The sequence below is a fragment of the Mesoplodon densirostris genome, chromosome 15, assembly GCF_025265405.1.
Source record: "Mesoplodon densirostris isolate mMesDen1 chromosome 15, mMesDen1 primary haplotype, whole genome shotgun sequence".
Taxonomy (NCBI): domain Eukaryota; kingdom Metazoa; phylum Chordata; class Mammalia; order Artiodactyla; family Ziphiidae; genus Mesoplodon; species Mesoplodon densirostris.
In genome coordinates, this window is record NC_082675.1 from 28,874,275 (window position 1) to 28,893,167 (window position 18,893).

The window sequence follows — 18,893 nt, forward strand, 5'->3', positions numbered from 1 at the left end:
TGGCTGTCTTTTGTCTTCTCGCCATGTCCCCCTGTGCGGCAGTAAAGGAGCAACAGAACTCGCTGAGGTTTCTTTTAATGAGGCTCTACCGTTGTGATGAAATTGCCTCCTAAAGGTCCCACCTCCATTTCAACATGTGAATCAGGGGGAGAAGTAGACACGCATCCATAGCAGGAACACGCTCAGCTTACACCAGGGCAAGCTGGAGTGCCAGAGCACCAAGAGCCTCTAGAAGCTTTCTTCAAACCATGACAAGTGGGGAGTTGGTGGTAACACCCCAGCTTCCTTGCCTTTCGGTTTGGATAGCTCAGCAGTAGTTCTGGACTTCCTCTTGGAGCTCTCCAGGGGAACCAGGTCCAGTTGCCTACAGCAGTAATGGGTTGTTAACAAACCCTTTACAGCTTCCTTCCTTCCTGTCCCTGCCTCCCTTCCACACTCTTTCACCAGGGTTTCCTGGCATCACCTCCCACATAACATACTTGCACTCAAATCTCCTTCTCAGGGCTTGCTTCTGGGAAAAGCTAAGTGGAGATAACAGTGATAACTTTTTGCCCAATAATTCCACTTCTGGTATTTATCCAAAGGAAATAATCCTTAAAAAGGAGGGAGGAGTTATATCCAAAAAGGATATTGCAGCATTTTTATATGGCACGAAAATTGGAAACAATCTAAATGTCCAACAGAGATCCATTCAGTCACATTTGTTTTTCATCTACTGTATTCCAGGCACTATGCTGGACTTGGGATTCCCAAATGGAATATCATACAGTTAGATGGGACAGGAGACAAGGCAGGAAGATGATGAAACCTCAACTAAGGGAGCAGCAGGGGGGACAGAGTGGAGCAGAGAGAGAGAGAGTCCTTGGAAGGAAGAATCAACAGAACCAAGTGACCTGTTAGACACAGAAGAGAAAGGATGGGGAGACAGTGAGGATATTGTCCAGGTACGTGGCTTGGGTAAATGGGTGATGGGAGAGAGAATGCAGAAAAAGAAGCAGGTCTCAACAATAAGGTCTTGAATCCAGATTTGAATAAGTTGAGTTTGAGAAGCTTTACTCGGTTGCTACAACATTATTTAACGTCTATGGACCCTCATGCCACTTGACTATACAAGCCAGGCTCCTGGACTCCTGTCTGCATGAACTTTCATTCAAAAGAAACAAAAATCCAACTACACAAGCTTTGAAGAATACTTTAGATCTTTCTTATCAGTTTTCTTCAAGTCTTGTTCCAGGAGTTTTCACAGGATATACCCCAGAAACATCCCAGAAATCCTCTGTAGACATTGCTCCTTCTCAAATTTCCTGTGGTCATAAAAATACCTCCTAATTGTCTCTGAAGCAGTAATTCTCCCACCACCGTGCTTCTCTCTCCGTTCATTTCCTCCTCTGCTCTCTGCCCCTCCCATGTGTCTCACAACTGAAAGATACCATCAGGAGCACCAACCGCTGGAGGCCATGCTGAGCCTCTCTAGGGAGACTGGAGGGTCCAGGGCAACCCATCTCCCCCATGGAATGAGGTAGATGGTGCCACGTGGAGAATGTAGTTCATTTCTGTTCATTTCATGGCTTGCAGTCAATGCAGATGCTGCTGGGGTGAGAACCACTGCCTTAGAATCCTAGCTGCTCGCAGCAAACTAGGACAAACCGTTAGAGGGCCAGCGCTGCTCCCCCAACTGGGGGTTGACAAGTGAGTTCCTGAAGGATGGTGTGCATCTGGTGACAAGAACTGTTGCTTTGAGATCAAGATTTGATGAGGTGATTGATGCTAAGAAACATGGGGTATCCCAGGAGATACCATGCCTTTAATCTAAATAATCAGTTTCAAGGACAGAACTTCAGAAACCAGGACAATTAGATTGTGGGGCACTTCTGGAGGGAGATCTTATATATTCCTCAATTACACTCTGTAAGTAGAAAGGCTGATTGGCTGCTTAATTTTCTTTATTACAGTTTCTTCTTGCTTCCACAGCTTACTGGGTTTTTCTGATCAGTGTTTTCATTATTTTATGTGTGTAAGGACCCTTTTTTCCCCAAGTATTTTAAACCTCTCATGTAGCTCTGTTCCACAGAACTTCGAGGATTTGTATGCTCTGCAATACTTTAGCCACTAGCTCATGTGGCTATTGAGCATTTGAAATGTGGCTAATTAAACTGAGGAACTGAATTCTCAATTTCTGTTAAAGAAAAAAATTATTCCTGACACTTGTAGAAGATGATGAGGTAAGGAAGACTTTATTCAAGGTGTGTGGGGTGACTACTGTGACAGGTATAGGGACAATGGCAATAGGTCTTGTAGTGGGGGAGAGATTGGGCTCAACTTCAAATTCAGAATGGGAAGTGGGAATTTATAGCCAAGCTGGGGGAAAGCGGGGGGGGGGGGGTCAGTGGATGGAAAATTACTAAGAGGTGTTAAAAAACGAAATTCAACTGAGTAAAATTTAAAGATCTTATTGGCTTTATTAAACGATTCATCTATTGGGCAGATGGACAGGAGCCCCAAGAAGCTACACAAAACGAAAGACTTACATGCAGTAGGGAGTTGGAACAAGGGAGTTATCCCAGGCAGAGAAGTGAACTGGTTACAGCAGGGTCGAGGGCAGGGGTCTATCAGGCAGATCACCTAACCAGTGGTAATTAGTGATTCTTGATTTATTCCTTTAAGTTCCATTTCTGGGAGAGCTGAAACTACCATCAAGTTTAGGTTTGGTGACACGGGGCTTCCCAAGCGACTTCAATTTGGGCCTGTAGTCTTGTTTTTAATAGAAGAAGCACAGGGGGGTTCTGGGTAAGCCTAATAGGATTCTAGCTGAAGGCAGGCCACGGATATCAGATGTCACCCAGGGGGACGGCAGAAGATGCGGAACCTGGTTAAACATCAAGAGTGATCAGGGACTTCCCTGGTGGTCCAGGGGTTAAGACTCCGTGCTTCCACTGCAGGGCGTGCAGGTTCGATTCCTGGTCCAGGGAAGTTCTGCATGCTGTGAGGTGTGGCCAAAAAAAAAAAAGAAAAGAAAAATTAAGAGTAACCAGATACTGAGAATGGGGGATTCTGGTTAACTGACTTACCAGGATTCTTGCTAAAATTCGACAATGCAGAGAGAAACAGGGCAGCCCAAAAGTTGAGACTTAGCTGAAAAAGAGCTCAGAGGATCCTGAGTAGAGTTTGGTCAAGGAGAGAATCTTTGTCATTTCATTTAATTTTAAGTAAAATTTAAATTTCAGTGTTGGACAGCACACTGACGTTTTTCTAACCCTTCACATTTCTTACTGAAGATGATAAGGTGTCCTAAGCACATGAGTTTCCCTATGTGAAGCGAGATAATTTCCATAACCAGCACGTTTGTTTGGTAACAGACGATTTGCTCTTTTTACAGGTAATAACTTTTAAGTTGTGTAACGTTTACTTAACAAGCTGTTGTCTCCAACCTCCAGGAGAGGTTGCTTCTCCTTTTGCTGCAGCGGTTTACTTGGCACAAAACCCGCGGGCGCCTAAGAGCGGGCATCAGACCTGGTTTACATTTTCTGAGAGGAGAAAGTGGGGCACAGGCCGCTAAACTGACCTAGAGGACGTTCAAAATAAAAATCAAACCCCAAGGCACTAAACCGGCTGCTCTCCCCGGAGCCCTGACTCTGGCGCCGCCAAGCCCCGCCCCCTCCACCTGGGCACCGCCTGGACCACGCCTCCCCCGCCGCCCCGCCCCGCGCGGGGCAGCCGGCGCGCTGACGTCACGAACCAGGTACTTTCCCTGCGGCCGGGGCGGCGTGGGGGCGTGGCGGGAGTGGAGCACGCATGCGCGGCAGCGGCTGCGCGCTGCCCGGATCGTGTGGGGCCCGAGCCTCTCCGCCGGCGCAGGCTCCTTCCCGCCAGCTCGCGGCCGCCGCCATGTCGGCCGCCATCGAGCGGGAGTTTGATGAGTTGGACGCTCAGAATCGCTGGCAGCAGCTGTACCTGGTGAGTGGCGGGCTCGCGCAGCCGCCGCCGCTCCCTCCGAGGACCTGGCTTGAGCAAGCCGGCGCCCACAGGGAGTCGCCGCCTCCCGCTGGGGCGGAAGTGGCGGCGCGCGGGCCACCTCAGGGCGCGCGTGCGCCGCCCGGGCCTCGGCGCTCGGGCGCTCGGGGTTGGGGCGGCCGCGTGCGCGCAGGCGCAGTGGGCTCCGGGGGGCGGTGCCGGGGGGGCGGGCGTGGGCGTGGACGCGACGGTACGGGGGGCGGCTGGAGGGTCAGGGGGTCGGGGGGCCGGGGAGGGTCGCCGAGCCGAGGTGGGGCGGCCGGACAGCCGCGGCCCAAGCGTCCCCGGCACGCCGTCGCCCCCTCAGAGCTTTCTGGAAGGAGCTCGGTGAGTCAGGGTAGGCGCCGAGGGGTCGTCCGCGCCCCGGGGCCCGGCCTGAGGGGCTCGGGTCTCCGGGCGTCGTGAGGCAGCTCCCCGAACGCGGGCGCCCGGCGTGATTTTTGGTCGCCTCGTGGAGACGCGCCCTGGGACGGTCTCCTGGGTCAACCACGGAGCCTTTCGATCGAGCAGAACTTCATTTTATCTCTTTTAAAGTGACTTAGTTGTCTGCTTCCTACTGCTAATTATTGCATGTTATTTCCAGGATTGCAGTGAGTGGTTGTGAGCTAAATGCTGCTCCCGCTGTCAGGTCGCTCTGTGTACAGTAAAACGACAAAAAAAAAGGGCTTTCCTGTAAACCTAGATGCTCCCGGGCTTTTCCCCTTCCCGTTTAATTAGATGACAGTTCCTCTTGTCATTATGTTCGTAATGTAACGTTTTCTTCTTGAGCACATTAGAAGGACGTGTAATAAATACCCTGATTCACGTGGGTCAGAGTGTGTTAGAATTGGGTACTAACTTCAGAGAATGCTGGTAAGGACTTTCCCAATTATAGTAAGTTTTAAATGCAAATTCTCGTAGGAAGCTCTATGTGAGAGCCTGCCAGCTGCGTCTTCTCCAGTTACATTTGTTTTAGGAGAGGCTGCTGTCCCCAGGTTGCGAGTGGTTTATCAAAATACAGGTTTGAGACGAGACGGTGCATGCTACAGCTTAATTCAGCTTGACATTTTGATTAAGTAGTTTGACTTTTTTTGTTATCATTAATATCCATGAATATTCAGTGAAAAGTGTAATCCATCTCACCAGAAAAATACATTTATATTCACTGAAAATTGCATTCAGTTTCATAGAGTTCAGGAAATCCTTCCATGGGCTTCTGCCTAAGAATCCTTTAGTGGGTTCGTCAAAGCTCTTATTATTATTTTTTTTTCCTCGTGGAAGAACAAGAGCATTTGTTTGGTCAGTATACACTGGTGTTTTGTTTAAAGTTGGTCACAAACCAGGAACAATGGAAAGCAAGTCCAGAAAGAGTTTTGACTCTGAGTGTTTTCCTTTGACTCTAAACATCCACTCAGCCATTCTACAGATTGCGCTGTGCACCCTGCCCTGAGCCTTGGGGATTCAGCAGAGAGCCACTGACCAGGTTCCTGCTCCTGAGGCACTCACCTTCTGGGACTTGGTCTCTTGAAGGCCTCATCACAATTCCATATTTTCATTTACTCACTTGTAACACCTTATCATGTGCCAATGTTAGACGGAGTCCCTGCTCTCCAGGATCCAGCCAAGTGGGGAGTGGTAAGTAGGGAAGCAGATGAAAACATGAGAGTAAGAATGCAGAAGCTCGTGTTAAGCACAGGGTGCTGTGCATCCCCCACAGGATGCATCTGGGAGTCCTGGCACAGCTTCCTGGAGGAGGTATGGCCTTGCCTGAGTCTTGAAGGACACGTCGGCCAGGGGAGGAGAATGAGGGAGGGAGAGAATTAGTGTTCAGAGGAGGAGGAAATGTGTGCAGAGACACAGAGCATAGAAGGCCAAGAGAATTGCCAACAGCTGAGCCTGGTGCAGAGTGCGGTGTGATGTTGAGGTGCCAGGGGGACAAGACCAGAGATTCAGACGGAGCCCGTGGGCCCTTGTAGATCAGTCTGAGGACTGTGAGCTAGTTGATAGGACCCACTGTGGAATTTGATGCTTGGAAGTACCACAATCATATCCTCTTTACTTTTTAGCAAGACCATTCTAGCTGTGGGTTGGGTGTGGCTAACTGTGGGCAGCTGGTACAGGGAGGGGGGTCTTTGGGAGTCAACCTGAGGAGAGATGTTGAGCTCTTGAACTCAGGCAGTGGCAGGAAGAATGAAGGGGAGTTACAGATTTGAAATGCTAAGGGAATAGATTTGTTTGGTTTTGAAACTGTTCAATTTGCTTCCTGTAAGACATCAAAATGGGAATAGTCTAATATATAAATTTGGAGTTCAGGAGAGGTCTGAGCTGTAAATGATTTTGGACATCATGAGCATGCAGGTGGTATTTGAGGTCCTAGATGCAGGTGAGATCACTTAGGGAAAACAGAGAGGGTTTGGAAATGCTGAAAGCCAAGGTCAGAGTCTTGACAGATAACGATGTTTAAGGGCATAGGTAGAGAAAAAGGAGCTTGCAAAAAAGAAAGGCTAGAGAGGAATAGCCATAGAAGTGGGGGGAAAATTGGTGGTGGGTGTGGAGGGAGCTGATGCTCAGCAGGCACGTGCTGCAGGGGCACCAAGGTCAAAACCGAAAGTGCCCATTAAATTAATGGCTAAAAGAGCAACACATTCCTTGAAAAGAGCAAGTTGAGTGGAATACAGAAGTCACATGTGGGATGGAGTGGGGAATTGTGGCTGAAATGAAGCATGAGTATGTGACTTCCCTACTTTAAACCTTCAGTGGTTTCCCATTGCTCACCATGTAGACTTCAAACCCCTGCCACGGCTCACAAGACCACAGGTCCTGCCTCCCCATATGACTTTCTTCCCTCTTTGTCATTGGGTTCTTCTGTTCCTTGAAATGTGCTGTCTGTCCTTCCCTTAAGGCCTTTGTAGATATAGTTCTCTTTGCCTGAGCACAACTTTTCTTTCCCTTTTTCTTTCCCCCTTTGCTTAACTACCTCCTCCTCATTCCTGGAGTCTCACTTCCTCAGGGTGAGGCGGTGGGAGGAGCTTCCCTGCCTTCCCTTGCAGGGTGGGATCCCCTGGTATGTACCCCTAGTGTCCCATGGCCTCCCCTTTCAAGGCAGGGCATTGGATGTGATACAGCAACACAGGACTTTGAGACCACAGTTTCTGTTAAGCAAACCACTATCGTTTGAGTAGGAAAAAGTGTTATAGTGGGCTTTCTTCTTTGTAGATCACAGCAGTGGGTATATTGATGATAACGTTTGAGAAGAGTTATGCTTTTTTTGGCAATACAAATTTGACTAGGAAAAGAAAGGTTTTGCTCCTGAGCAAAAAAGCTAAATATAACTAAGAGCTAGACTTGCTTAGTGGTGTGAGGACTTTTGCTTTATACCTTATTATTCAAAGTCTTGTAGGAAAAGGGAATGTATTATTTTGAGACTGATACTCTGGCCCCTTACCCTTTAAAAAATTTTTTTCTTATTTATTTGTTTTTATTTTTGGCCGCATTGGGTCTTTGTTGTTGTGCACGGGCTTTCTCTAGTTGTGGTGACCGGGGGCTACTCTTCGTTGCGGTGTGCAGGCTTCTCATTGTTGTGGCTTCTCTTGTTGCGGAGCATGGGCTCGAGGCACGTGGGCTTCAGTAGTTGTGGCACACGCTCTCAGTAGTTGTGGCTCACGGGCTCTAGAGCGCAGGCTCAGCAGTTGCAGCACACGGGCTTACTTGCTCTGTGGCATGTGGGATCTTCCCAGGCCAGGGCTCAAACCCCTGTCCCTTGCATTGGCAGGCAGATTCTTAACCACTGCGCCACCAGGGAAGCCCTGGCCCCTTACTCTTTTTACCCCCTTTGAACAGTTGCTTTTATAACATAACTTTTGAAATGGGAGGTTTCTGGGAATGAATGACTGGGTTGGAGCTGACTCTTAGTTTATCTTTTCTTGGCCTCATTAGCCTTCCTGCAGTCTGTGCCAGTGCCTTGTACAGATTCAGGCACCTAGTGGGCACTTGATATGTGTTTGCTGAACATGACTTCCTACCACAGATGGGTGACTTGATGTGTTCACATAATTGGGGAGGGGGGAAGCCTAAAGAGATTGGAGGTTGAAGAAAGAGAAGGGAAGATTATTGGAGCCAGAAACCTCAGGAAGCAGGAGCTGATGGGATCAGGAGCACATGGCAGAAGACTTGTCTTGAACGGGCATGGTTGGCAGAAGTGAGATTGCTGGAAAAGTCTAATTTGTCTGAGCGACAGACTAATACATTAATGTAGTCTGAGGTTAATTCTGGCTTTTTGAGAAATGTTCATGATTGCTTTTTGCTTTTCCTTTGTCGCTGATGATTGCTGTCTGAATCAGGCTGGGGCATTAGAAGGGCATAGGAAAGGAATGGAGTACTGTGAGCCTTTCGGGTAAGAGAGTAAAACTGTAGGGAAATGGCAAAAGCTAAGTCATGGAATAATGTTTCTAGTAAGTGGTAGCTCAGAAGGAATTTGGTTGATTAATCAGACTTCGTGGAACTCTTAACTGACTGGTCATTTTTCTTTATTAGAAATTCGTAGTTCAAATATTGTCAGAGTAAGAGCAGTTTTTACCATTTGTGATTCAACTAATTTTTAGAAGTTAAATATCAAATGAACTCTATTCTTCTAGTACTCACAGTGAGCAGCCAGTGTGGAGGATAAATCAAAGCTATCTTATTGTAAAACAGTTCCCTTGCAGTGTCTGTTGCATGTTCTCCTGCCAGCCTTTAATTTAAGTTCTCAGTGCTTGCCATATTAAACTCCTTGAATTTCCTTGAGAATCACCTGCTTTCTCACACCTTGGAGTCTTTGCACATGTTGGACATACTCTGTGCCTACCTTATTTTCTGGGAAGTGTCTCCAAGACTAGACTTTAGTTGTATGATCCTTCTCTGATTCCTGAACCCTCTATATTCTTTTATTAGAGTATGAGTCACATTGTTTTATTTTTGTTTTTTAAATACATTTATTTATTTATTTATTTTTGGCTACGTTGGGTCTTCGTTGCTGCCTGCGGGTTTTCTCTAGTTGTGGTGAGTGGGGGCTACTCTTCATTGAGGTGTGTGGGCTTCTCATTGCGGTGGCTTCTCTTGTTGTGGAGCACAGTCTCTAGGCACGGGCTTAAGTAGCTGTGGCGGGCGGGCTTAGTTGCTCCGCGGCATGTGGGGTCTTTCCGGACCAGTGCTCAAACCCATGTTCCCTGTTGGCAGGCAGGTTCTTAACCACTGCGCCACCAGGGAAGTCCAGTCACATTGCTTCATAACTGTCTACTTGTCTTTCTGGCTCCTTGAGGGCTGCCTCATTTTCCTTTGTTTCCCCACCATCTGCCTGTAGGCCTGTAGTGTGTTAGATGCTCAGTTAGTATTCTCTAAACAAGAGTACTGCTCCCTTTGTAAGATGTCAGCACCTTGGTTTATTCCAGCCCCTCATTCACAGCTGAGGAGACACCGTCCAGCACGAGGTTGTGACTTCTGTAAGGTCACCATATCCATTAGTGATACAGCGGGGGCCTAAATCCCGTCCTTGTGATTTTCACTGCAGCACTGTCCTGCTTGACCAGCATGACAGCCTATGTTGCTTTCTTCTTATGATCTAATTGAGATTAATGGTACTGAGAGAATCATTTACATTTTTGACGGCAAGAAGAGAGTAGAATGTATTATAATAGGGCGGGTCATTTTGGGACTGGAGGCCTTTAAAACAGCATCTGGGATCCATGGATCAGACTGGAAAGGGATTTTCAAGTCCCCTGAAACTGTGCTAACTTGTTTGAATGCCCTGGGGGATGTAGTTTCTGGGGGATTCCATAGCTTTGGTCAGATTCTTTCTTTTTTAAAAAATTTATTTTATTTATTTATTTTTGGCTGCATTGGGTCTTCACTGCTGCACACGGGCTTTCTCTAGTTGTGGCGAGTGGGGGCTACTCTTCATTGCGGTGCGTGGGCTTCTCATTGCGATGGCTTCTCTTGATGCAGAGCACGGGCTCTAGGTGCGTGGGCTTCAGTAGTTGTGGCATGCTGGCTTAGTAGTTGTGGCTCGTAGGCTCTAGAGTACAGGTTCAGTAGTTGGGGCGCACGGGCTTAAGTTGTTCCGCAGCATGTGGGATCTTCCTGGACCAGGGCTCGAACCCGTGTCCCCTGCATTGGCAGGCGGATTCTTAACCACTGCGCCACCAGGGAAGTACAACTTTGGTCAGATTCTTAAATGGAGCTCTGTGATTCCTCAGAAGGTAAGAACCACTGCTTTAAGGAAAAGCAACTGGGGGAATGATTCTCCAGTGAAGAATATAGAACTAGAAATAAAACTGTTTTGCCTTTGACAGGTTCTGTAGGTTACTGATACCTATAATCATGGAAATTCAGATAGCTGTGTTGTCTCCTACTCTTTCTAGCTTGCCTCTTGTTCAGTTTTTTTATTTTAACCAGAATCTCCAATAGCCCTTTTTGGCTTCTCCCAGATCATTAGTATCCACAAGAATTCCCTGTACCCAGTTGGAGAACTATCACAGCTCTTGCAGTCTCCTGCGGTTCCGGACACCCTGTCTGATTGCTTTGTTTTCTTACTCTGTTCACTCTTCCAAAGAGTAAACCAGAGATATGGACAGATAAGATCTAGGAGAGCAGAATTAAAATTAACATAAGTGTGTTAATTCACTTTCTCAGATAAGCATTCATATGATTTGTTTCCCCTGGAAATTCTTATCTAGATTCTCCGTGCTCTGTTCCCTGTTGGTGGTGCCATTAAAATGATTTCTTATTGGTAAACTGTTAGGGGCAGAGAATATTTAAACCAACTAGTAATTTAGAACTGTGGATAATACCCTTCGTTACTTTGGATAGTTACTTTGGATAATAGTGACTAACCGTATACTAAGTCAATTTAGCATATAAACTTAAAACATAGCAGCTGATAACTAAGGAACAGATACAGTTCAGCAGGCTAAGTGTTAAAGCATAAGTTCTGACTCTGCTGTTCTGAGTGGAATAGTAAACTCTTCTGTTACATTCTTAGTTGGAATGCTGTTGTACCTTGCTGGGCTGTTGTCTGAAGTAAGTGTAGTGCTATTTTAAATATATTTACTGTAGTGCTAATTTAATGTTCTATTTATGGTACAGTAGTAATAATGTTTCAGGAAGCTGTTTTGACTTAACAGTGAAATCCTTGCTTTTAAAGATCGTAGACACCTTTAGGATGAAACCTGTGAAAATGAGACATGGCCACATACATACAATTCCCCCACATTTGGCATGTGATTTCAAGGGTATCATAGATCCCTAAGGACTGTTGAGGTTGATGACCTCCAGGAAACTTGTATCTGTGGATTTCTGGTATCTTTTTCAGTTTGGGAGGTTTGTTTGTTTTTATGTGCTCCTATTCCTTTCACCACCCAGGACTCTGATTTAATATGCTCTTTGTTCTATCACCTAGTTCATTTGGGTCATGTCACTGATCACTGATAACTTTGTGTTAAACTGCCTTCCTTCCTCTAAAGAAAATCTCATACTGAATTATTTTGTTTCTTCTTTCACTGTATTCAAACAACCTTATACTCTGAAAGCTATCATTTCCTCTGACAGGTTACTTAGTAGTGCTTCCAGGAATTCTTGAGGCAGCCTAGGGTAAGGTTCCCAGGGGTGGCCCACTCTTCCTAGTCAAGGCTGGGACCTTAGACCATCCAGGTGGTCCTCCACGACAGCAGGAACTGATTTATGCCTCAACCAGTGAAAACATAGGTTCACATTACAAATCTTAAGTTTTTATTTTTTAAAATCTCTATTACTGTAACATTGTCAGGGTGAGATAGTTATAACACTTTATTATGATATAATATTAAATAATACTTTAGTGTTTGGTACATAGCTTTGTTCTATATAGTACACAGAAAACGTTATATCCTTGTTGTACTTTAGAATATTCTACCTTGAGCTGTTGTGATGGAACAGCAAATAAGAATTTAGGAAATTGGAAAAGAGATATTAATTTTATAAGAAAAAAGTAGGACTTAAAGGTAATCCCAAATTGATAGTTTCTACTTATGGGAGAAATACTGAAATTTCTTTCTTTATACTTAAGGTCCCTAAGTGAATCCTGAATTATATGATGGTTAAGTGTTCACTTTGTTTTATTAGTCAAATCTTTGTGCATATACTCTGTATAAAGATCCTGTGGATGGACACAGTGAAGTAGGAAGCTAAATATGTTGCATGTGTTATGGTTCTTCGTATTATGCCCGTCGCTGGTTGGGGAGATAAGATTCCTGGTGGAATAATTTCTGCTGTGTATCACACTTCTTTTTGAGAGGCCCTCCTCTGTGAGGAAAAGACTTCAATAAGAATAAAATAGGAACTTCCCTGGTGGTGCAGTGGTTGGGAATCCGCTTGCCAATGCAGGGGACATGGGTTCGAGCCCTGGACCTGGAAGATCCCACATGCCGCGGAGCGACTAAGCCCGTGCGCCACAACTACTGAGCCTGTGCTCTAGAGCCTGCGAGCCACAACCACTGAGCCCGCGTGCCACAACTACTGAAGCCCGCGCATTCTAGGGCCCGTGCTCTGCAACAAAGAGAGGCCACCTCAATGAGAAGCCTGCGCACCGCAACAAAGAGTGGCCCCCGCTCGCCACAACTAGAGGGGGCCCATGCGCAGCAATGAAGGCCCAACGCAGCCAAAAATAAATAAATAAATTTATTTTTTTAAAAAAAGAATAAAATAGCATATCTTGACTAAACTTCTACTTTGTATCAGGCAAATGCTATGTAACTCATTTGTAGGTGGCTACAGATGAGAAAACAGAGATTCAACTTTTCCAAATTTATAGTGCAGTTAAGCAGTAGATACAGATAGGAATCCAGGACTGAATTTTAGAGCTTGTGTGTTTCGTTTTGTTTTGTTTTAATTAATTAATTAATTAATTAATTAATTTTTGGCTGCATTGGGTCTTGCTGTGCTCAGGCTTTTTCTAGTTGCAGCGAGCGAGGGCTACTCTTCGTTGCGGTGAGTGGGCTTCTCATTGCGGTGGCTTCTCTTGTTGCAGAGCACAGGCTCTAGGTGCGCAGGCTTCAGTAGTTGTGGCACGTGGGCTCAGTAGTTGTGGCTCACGGGCTCTAGAGCGCAGGCTCAGTAGTTGTGGTGCACGGGCTTAGTCGCTCTGCGGCATGTAGGATCTTCCTGGACCAGGGCTCGAACCCGTGTCCCCAGCATTGGCAGGTGGATTCTTAACCACTGCACCACCAGAGAACTCCCAGAACTTGTGGTTTAATACATAAATAAGTAAATAATTTGGTTAGGATTACATGAACATGGCAAAAATGAGAACAGTACAGAAGGGTGTGTAGTGGAAAAGTAAGTCACTGCCCCCATGCTCCCTCATTCCTTCCCTGTAGGTGATCACTCTCCTCTCTCCCTTCTCACTCCCTCTCTCTCTGTCCAACCCCTGTGAAACAAACAGCATACTGTTTTGCACCTTGCTTTTTTCACTTATATTTTGAAAATCCTTCCCTTTAGATTTCATGTGTTCATTTTAACAGTTGAACGGTATTCATTATTTAAGCACTCATCTATAATGGACATATGGGTTATTTCTAGTCTTTAGCTATGGTAAGCAATGCTGCAGTGAATAACCTTCCAAAGAAGTTGTACTTGTCCATCAATAAATAGTATAAGAATGTGCCTGTTTCCCTACACCTTTACCTAGTTTTTTAATCTTTGTCTGATAGGTGGAAAATGGTCTTACTCTTGTTATATTTTGCAATTCTCTTACTGTGAATGAAGTTTAACAGTTTTTATTTTTAAGAGTCATTTGTATTTCCTTTCTCCTTCTGATATGTAAGAGCTCTTTACATATTAAGGAAGTTAAGCGTTTGTCATATATTATAAATACTTTTTCAATTCATGGATTATCTTTTGACCTTGTTTATGATAGTTTTTCATGTAGAAATTTAAAATATTTATGAAAGCAGATTTATCAACCTTTTCTAAGTTTTTGCGCCATGGCTCAGAGCTTCTCTATGATTACAAAAAATTTTCTCCAGTGTTTTTCAGCAGTTTTATGGTTTTATTTCTGTTTAAATCGTTGCTCAACCAGGGCTTGATTTTGATATGAGGAATGAGGTAGACACCCAATTAAATTATTTTTGTGGTAAAAAATGAGTAACAGTTTGCCATTTCAACCATTTTAAATTATACACTGTAATGACTTTTAAAAATTTATTTATTTACTTCATACAGCAGGTTATTATTTATTTTATACATATTAGTGTATATGCATCAATCCCAATCTCCCGGTTCATCCCACCACCACCACCACCACCACCACCACCACCACCACCACCACCACCACCACCACCACCATCCCTACCCCGCTTTCCCCCATGGTGTCCATAGGTTTGTTCTCTACATCTGTGTCTCTGTTTTTCCCTTTCAAACTGGTTCATCTGTACCATTTTTCTAAATTCCACATATTTGCGTTAATATACGATATTTGTTTTTCTCTTTCTGACCTACTTCACTCTATATGACGTCTCTACAAATGACCCAATTTCGTTCCTTTTTATGACTGAGTAATATTCTGCTGTACCACATCTTATCCATTCATCTGTCGATGGGCATTTAGGTTGCTTCCATGACCTGGGTGTTGTAAATAGTGCCGCAATGAACATTGGAGTGCATGTATCTTTTTGAATTATGGTTTTCTCTGGGTATATGCCCAGTAGTGGGATTGCTGGGTCATATGGTAATTCTATTTTTAGTTTTTTAAGGAACTTCCATACTGTTCTCCACAGTAGCTGTATCAATTTACATTCCCACCAATAGTGCAAGAGGGTTCCCTTTTCTCCACACCCTCTTCAGCCTTTGTCGTTTGTAGATTTTTTGATGATGGCCATTCTGACTGGTGTGAGGTGATACCCCATTGTAGTTTTGATTTGCATTTCTCTAATAATTAGAGATGTTGAGCAGCTTTTCATGTGCCTCTTGGCCATCTATATGTCTTCTTTGGAGAGATGTCTGTTTAGGTCTTCTGTCCATTTTTTAATTGGGTTGTTTTTTTTTTCATATTGAGCTGCATGAGCTGTTTATATATTTTGGAGATTAATCCTTTGTCCATTGATTCGTTTGCAAATATTTTCTCCCATTCTGAGGGTTGTCTTTTTGTCTTGTTGATAGTTTCCTTTGCTGTGCAAAAGCTTTTAAATTTCTTTAGGTTTCATTTGTTTATTTTTGTTTTTATTTTCATTACTCTAGGAGGTGGGTCAAAAAACATCTTGTTGTGATTTATGTCAAAGAGTGTTCTTCCTGTGTTTTCCTCTGAGAGTTTTATAGTGCCCAGTCTTACACTTAGGTCTTTAATCTGTTTTGCATTTGTTTTTCTGTATAGAGTTAGGTAGTGTTCTAATTTCATTCTTTTACCTGTAGCTGTCCAGTTTTCCCAGCACCACTTATTGAAGACACTATCTTTTCTCCATTGTATATCCTTGCATCCTTTGTCATAGATTGGTTGACCATAGGTGCGTGGGTTTATCTCTGGGCTTTCTATCCTGTTCCATTGTTCTATATTTCTGTTTTTGTCCCAGTACCATATTGTCTTGACTACTGTAGCTTTGTAGTATTGTCTGAAGTCAGGGAGTCTGATTCCTCCAGCTCCTTTTTTTCCCTTGGAGACTGCTTTGGCTATTCGGGGTCTTTTGTGTCCCCATACAAATTTTAAGACTTTTTGTTCTCGTTCTGTAGAAAATGACATTGGTAATTTGATAGGGATTGTGTTGAATCTGTAGACTGCTCTGGATAGTATAGTCCTTTTCACAGTATTGATTCTTACAATCCAAGAGCATGGTATATCTCTCCCATCTGTTTGTGTCATCTTTGATTTCTTTCATCAGTGTCTTATAGCTTTCTGAGTACAGGTCTTTTACCTCCTTAGGTAGGTTTATTCCTAGGTATTTTATTCTTTTTGTTGCAATGGTGAATGGGATTGTTCCCTTAATTTCTCTTTCTCGTCTTTTGTTTTTAGTGTATAGGAATGCAAGAGATTTCTGTGAATTAATTTTGTATCTTGCAACTTTACCAAATTCATTGATTAGGTCTAGTAGTTTTCTGTTGGCATCTTTAGGGTTATCTGTGTATAGTATGTCATCTGTAAACAGTGACTGTTTTACTTTTTTTCCAATTTGTATCCCTTTTATTTCTTTTTCTGCTCTGATTGCGGTGGCTAGGACTTCCAAAACTATGTTGAGTAATAGTGGCGAGAGTGGACATCCTTGTCTTGTTCCTGATCTTAGAGGAAATGCTTTCAGTTTTTCACCATTGAGAATGATGTTTGCTTTGGGTTTGTCGTATATGGCCTTTATTATGTTGAGATAGGTTCCCTCTATGCCCATATTCTGGAGAGTTTTTATCACAAATGGGTGTTGAATTTTGTCAAAAGCTTTTTCTGCATCTATTGTGATGATCATATGGTTCTTATTCTTCAATTTGTTAATATGGTGTATCACGTTGATTGATTTGCATATTGAAGAATCCTTGCATCCCTGGGATGAATCCCACTTGATCATGGTGTATGATCCTTTTAATGTGTTGTTGGATTCTGATGGCTAGTATTTTGTTGAGGATTTTTGCACCTATGTTCATCAGTGATATTGGTCTGTAATTTTCTTTTTTTTTGTAGTATCTTTGTCTGGTTTTGGTATCAGGGTGATGGTGGCCTCATAGAATGAGTTTGGGAGTGTTCCTTCCTCTGCAATTTTTTGGAAGAATTGAGAAGAACGGGTGTTAGCTGTTCCCTAAATGTTTGATAGAATTCACCTGTGAAGCCACCTGGTCCTGGACTTTTGTATGTTGGAAGATTTTTAATCACAGTTACAATTTCATTACTTGTGATCTGTCTGTTCATACTTTCTATTTCTTCCTGGTTCAGTCTTGGAAGGTTATACCTTTCTAAGAATTTGTCCATTTCTTCCAGGTTGTCCATTTTATTGGCATAGAGTTGCTTGTAGTAGTCTTTTAGGATGCTTTGTATTTCTGCGGTGTCTGTTGTAACTTCTCCTTTTTCATATCTAATTTTATTGATTTGAGTCCTCTCCCTCTTTTTCTTGATGAGTCTGGCTAATGGTTTATCAATTTTGTTTATCTTCTCGAAGAACCAGCTTTTAGTTTTATTGATCTTTGCTATTGTTTTCTTTGTTTCTATTTCATTTATTTCTGCTCTGATCTTTATGATTTCTTTCTTTTACTAACTTTGGGTTTTGCTTGTTCTTCTTTCTCTAGTTTCTTTAGGTGTAAGTTTACATTGTTTATTTGAGATTTTTCTTGTCTCTTGAGGTAGGCTTGTATTGCTATAAACTTCCCTCTTAGAACTACTTTTGCTGCATCCCATAGGTTTTGGATCATCATGTTTTCGTTGTCATTTGTCTCTAGGTATTCTTTGATTTCCTCTTTGACTTCTTCAGTGATCTCTTGGTTACTTAGTAATGTATTGTTTAGCTTCCATGTATTTGTGTTTTTTACATTTTTTTACCTGTAATTGATTTGTAATCTCATAGCGCTGTGTTTGGAAAAGATGCTCTATATGATTTCAATTTTCTTAAATTTACTGAGGCTTGATTTGTGACCCAAGTTGTGATCTATCCTGGAGAATAGATCCAGGAGAATAGATTCTGTGTGCACTTGAGAAGAAAGTGTAATCTGCTATTTTCAGATGGAAAGTCCTATAAATATCAATTAAATCTCTCTGGTCTACGGTGTCATTTAAAGGTTTTGTTTCCTTAATTTTCTGTCTGGATGATCTGTCTATTGGTGTAAGTGAGATGTTAAAGTCCCCCTCTATTACTATGTTACTGTCAATTTCTTCTTTTATAGCTCTTAGCATTTGCTTTATGTATAGAGGTGCTTCTGTGTTGGGTGCGTATATATTTATAATTGTTATCTCTTCTTCTTGGATTGATCCCTTGATCATTATGTAGTGTCCTTTCTTATTTCTTGTAACATTCTGTAAAGTCTGTTTTATCTCATATGAGTATTGGTACTCCAGCTTTCTTTTGATTTCCATTTTCATGGAATATCTTTTTCCATCCCCTTACTTTCAGTCTGTATGTGTCCCTGGGTCTGAAGTGGGTCTCTTGTAGACAACATGTATGTGGGTCTTGTTTTTGCTTCCATTCAGCAAGCCTGTGTCTTTGGGTTGGAGCATTTAATCCATTCACATTCAAGGTTATTATCAATACGTATGCTTCTGTTACCATTTTCTTAATTGTTTTGGGTTTGTTTTTGTAGGTCCTTTTCTTGTCTTGTGTTTTCCACTTAGAGAAGTTCCTTTAGCATTTGTTGTAGAGCTGGTTTGATGGTGCTGAATTCTCTTAGCTTCTGCTTGTCTGTAAAGCTTTTGATTTCTCAATCGAATCTGAATGAGGTCCTTGCCAGGTAGAGTAATCTTGGTTGTAGGTTCTTCCGTTTCATCACTTTCAGTATATCATGCCACTCCCTTCTGGCACGTAGAGTTTCTGCTGAGAAATCAGCTGTTAACCTTATGGGAGTTCCCTTGTATGTTATTTGTCATTTATCCCTTGTTGCTTTTAAAATTTTTTCTTTGTCTTTAATTGTTGTCAATTTGATTACTGTGTGTCTCGGTATGTTTCTCACTAGGTTTATCCTGCCTGGGACTCTCTGCACTTCCTGGACTTGGGTGGCTATTTCCTTTCCCATGTTAGGGAAGTTTTTGACTATAATCCCTTCAAATATTTCCTTGGGTTCTTTCTATCTCTCTTCTTCTGGGACGCCCTATAATGCAAATGTTGGTGTGTTTAATGTTGTCCTAGGCTGTCTTCATTTCTTTTCATTCTTTTTTCTTTGTTCCACGGCAGTGAATTCCACCATTCTGTCTTCCAGGTCACTTATCTGTTCTTCTGCCT

At 43.2% G+C, this 18,893-nt stretch overlaps 1 protein-coding gene across 3 annotated transcripts in view; it reads left to right on the forward strand.

Moving 5' to 3' along the window:
• Positions 1-3,782: 3,782 nt before the first annotated feature.
• Positions 3,783-18,893, forward strand: part of PTPN2 (protein tyrosine phosphatase non-receptor type 2) — an 80,712-nt gene continuing 65,601 nt past the window's right edge. For all 3 annotated transcript variants that reach the window (XM_060119143.1, XM_060119144.1, XM_060119142.1), the window contains exon 1: positions 3,783-3,954. In XM_060119143.1, coding sequence (XP_059975126.1) covers positions 3,793-3,954 — 162 coding nt within the window. In that variant the 5' untranslated portion in view covers positions 3,783-3,792. The remainder of the gene's footprint in view (positions 3,955-18,893) is intronic.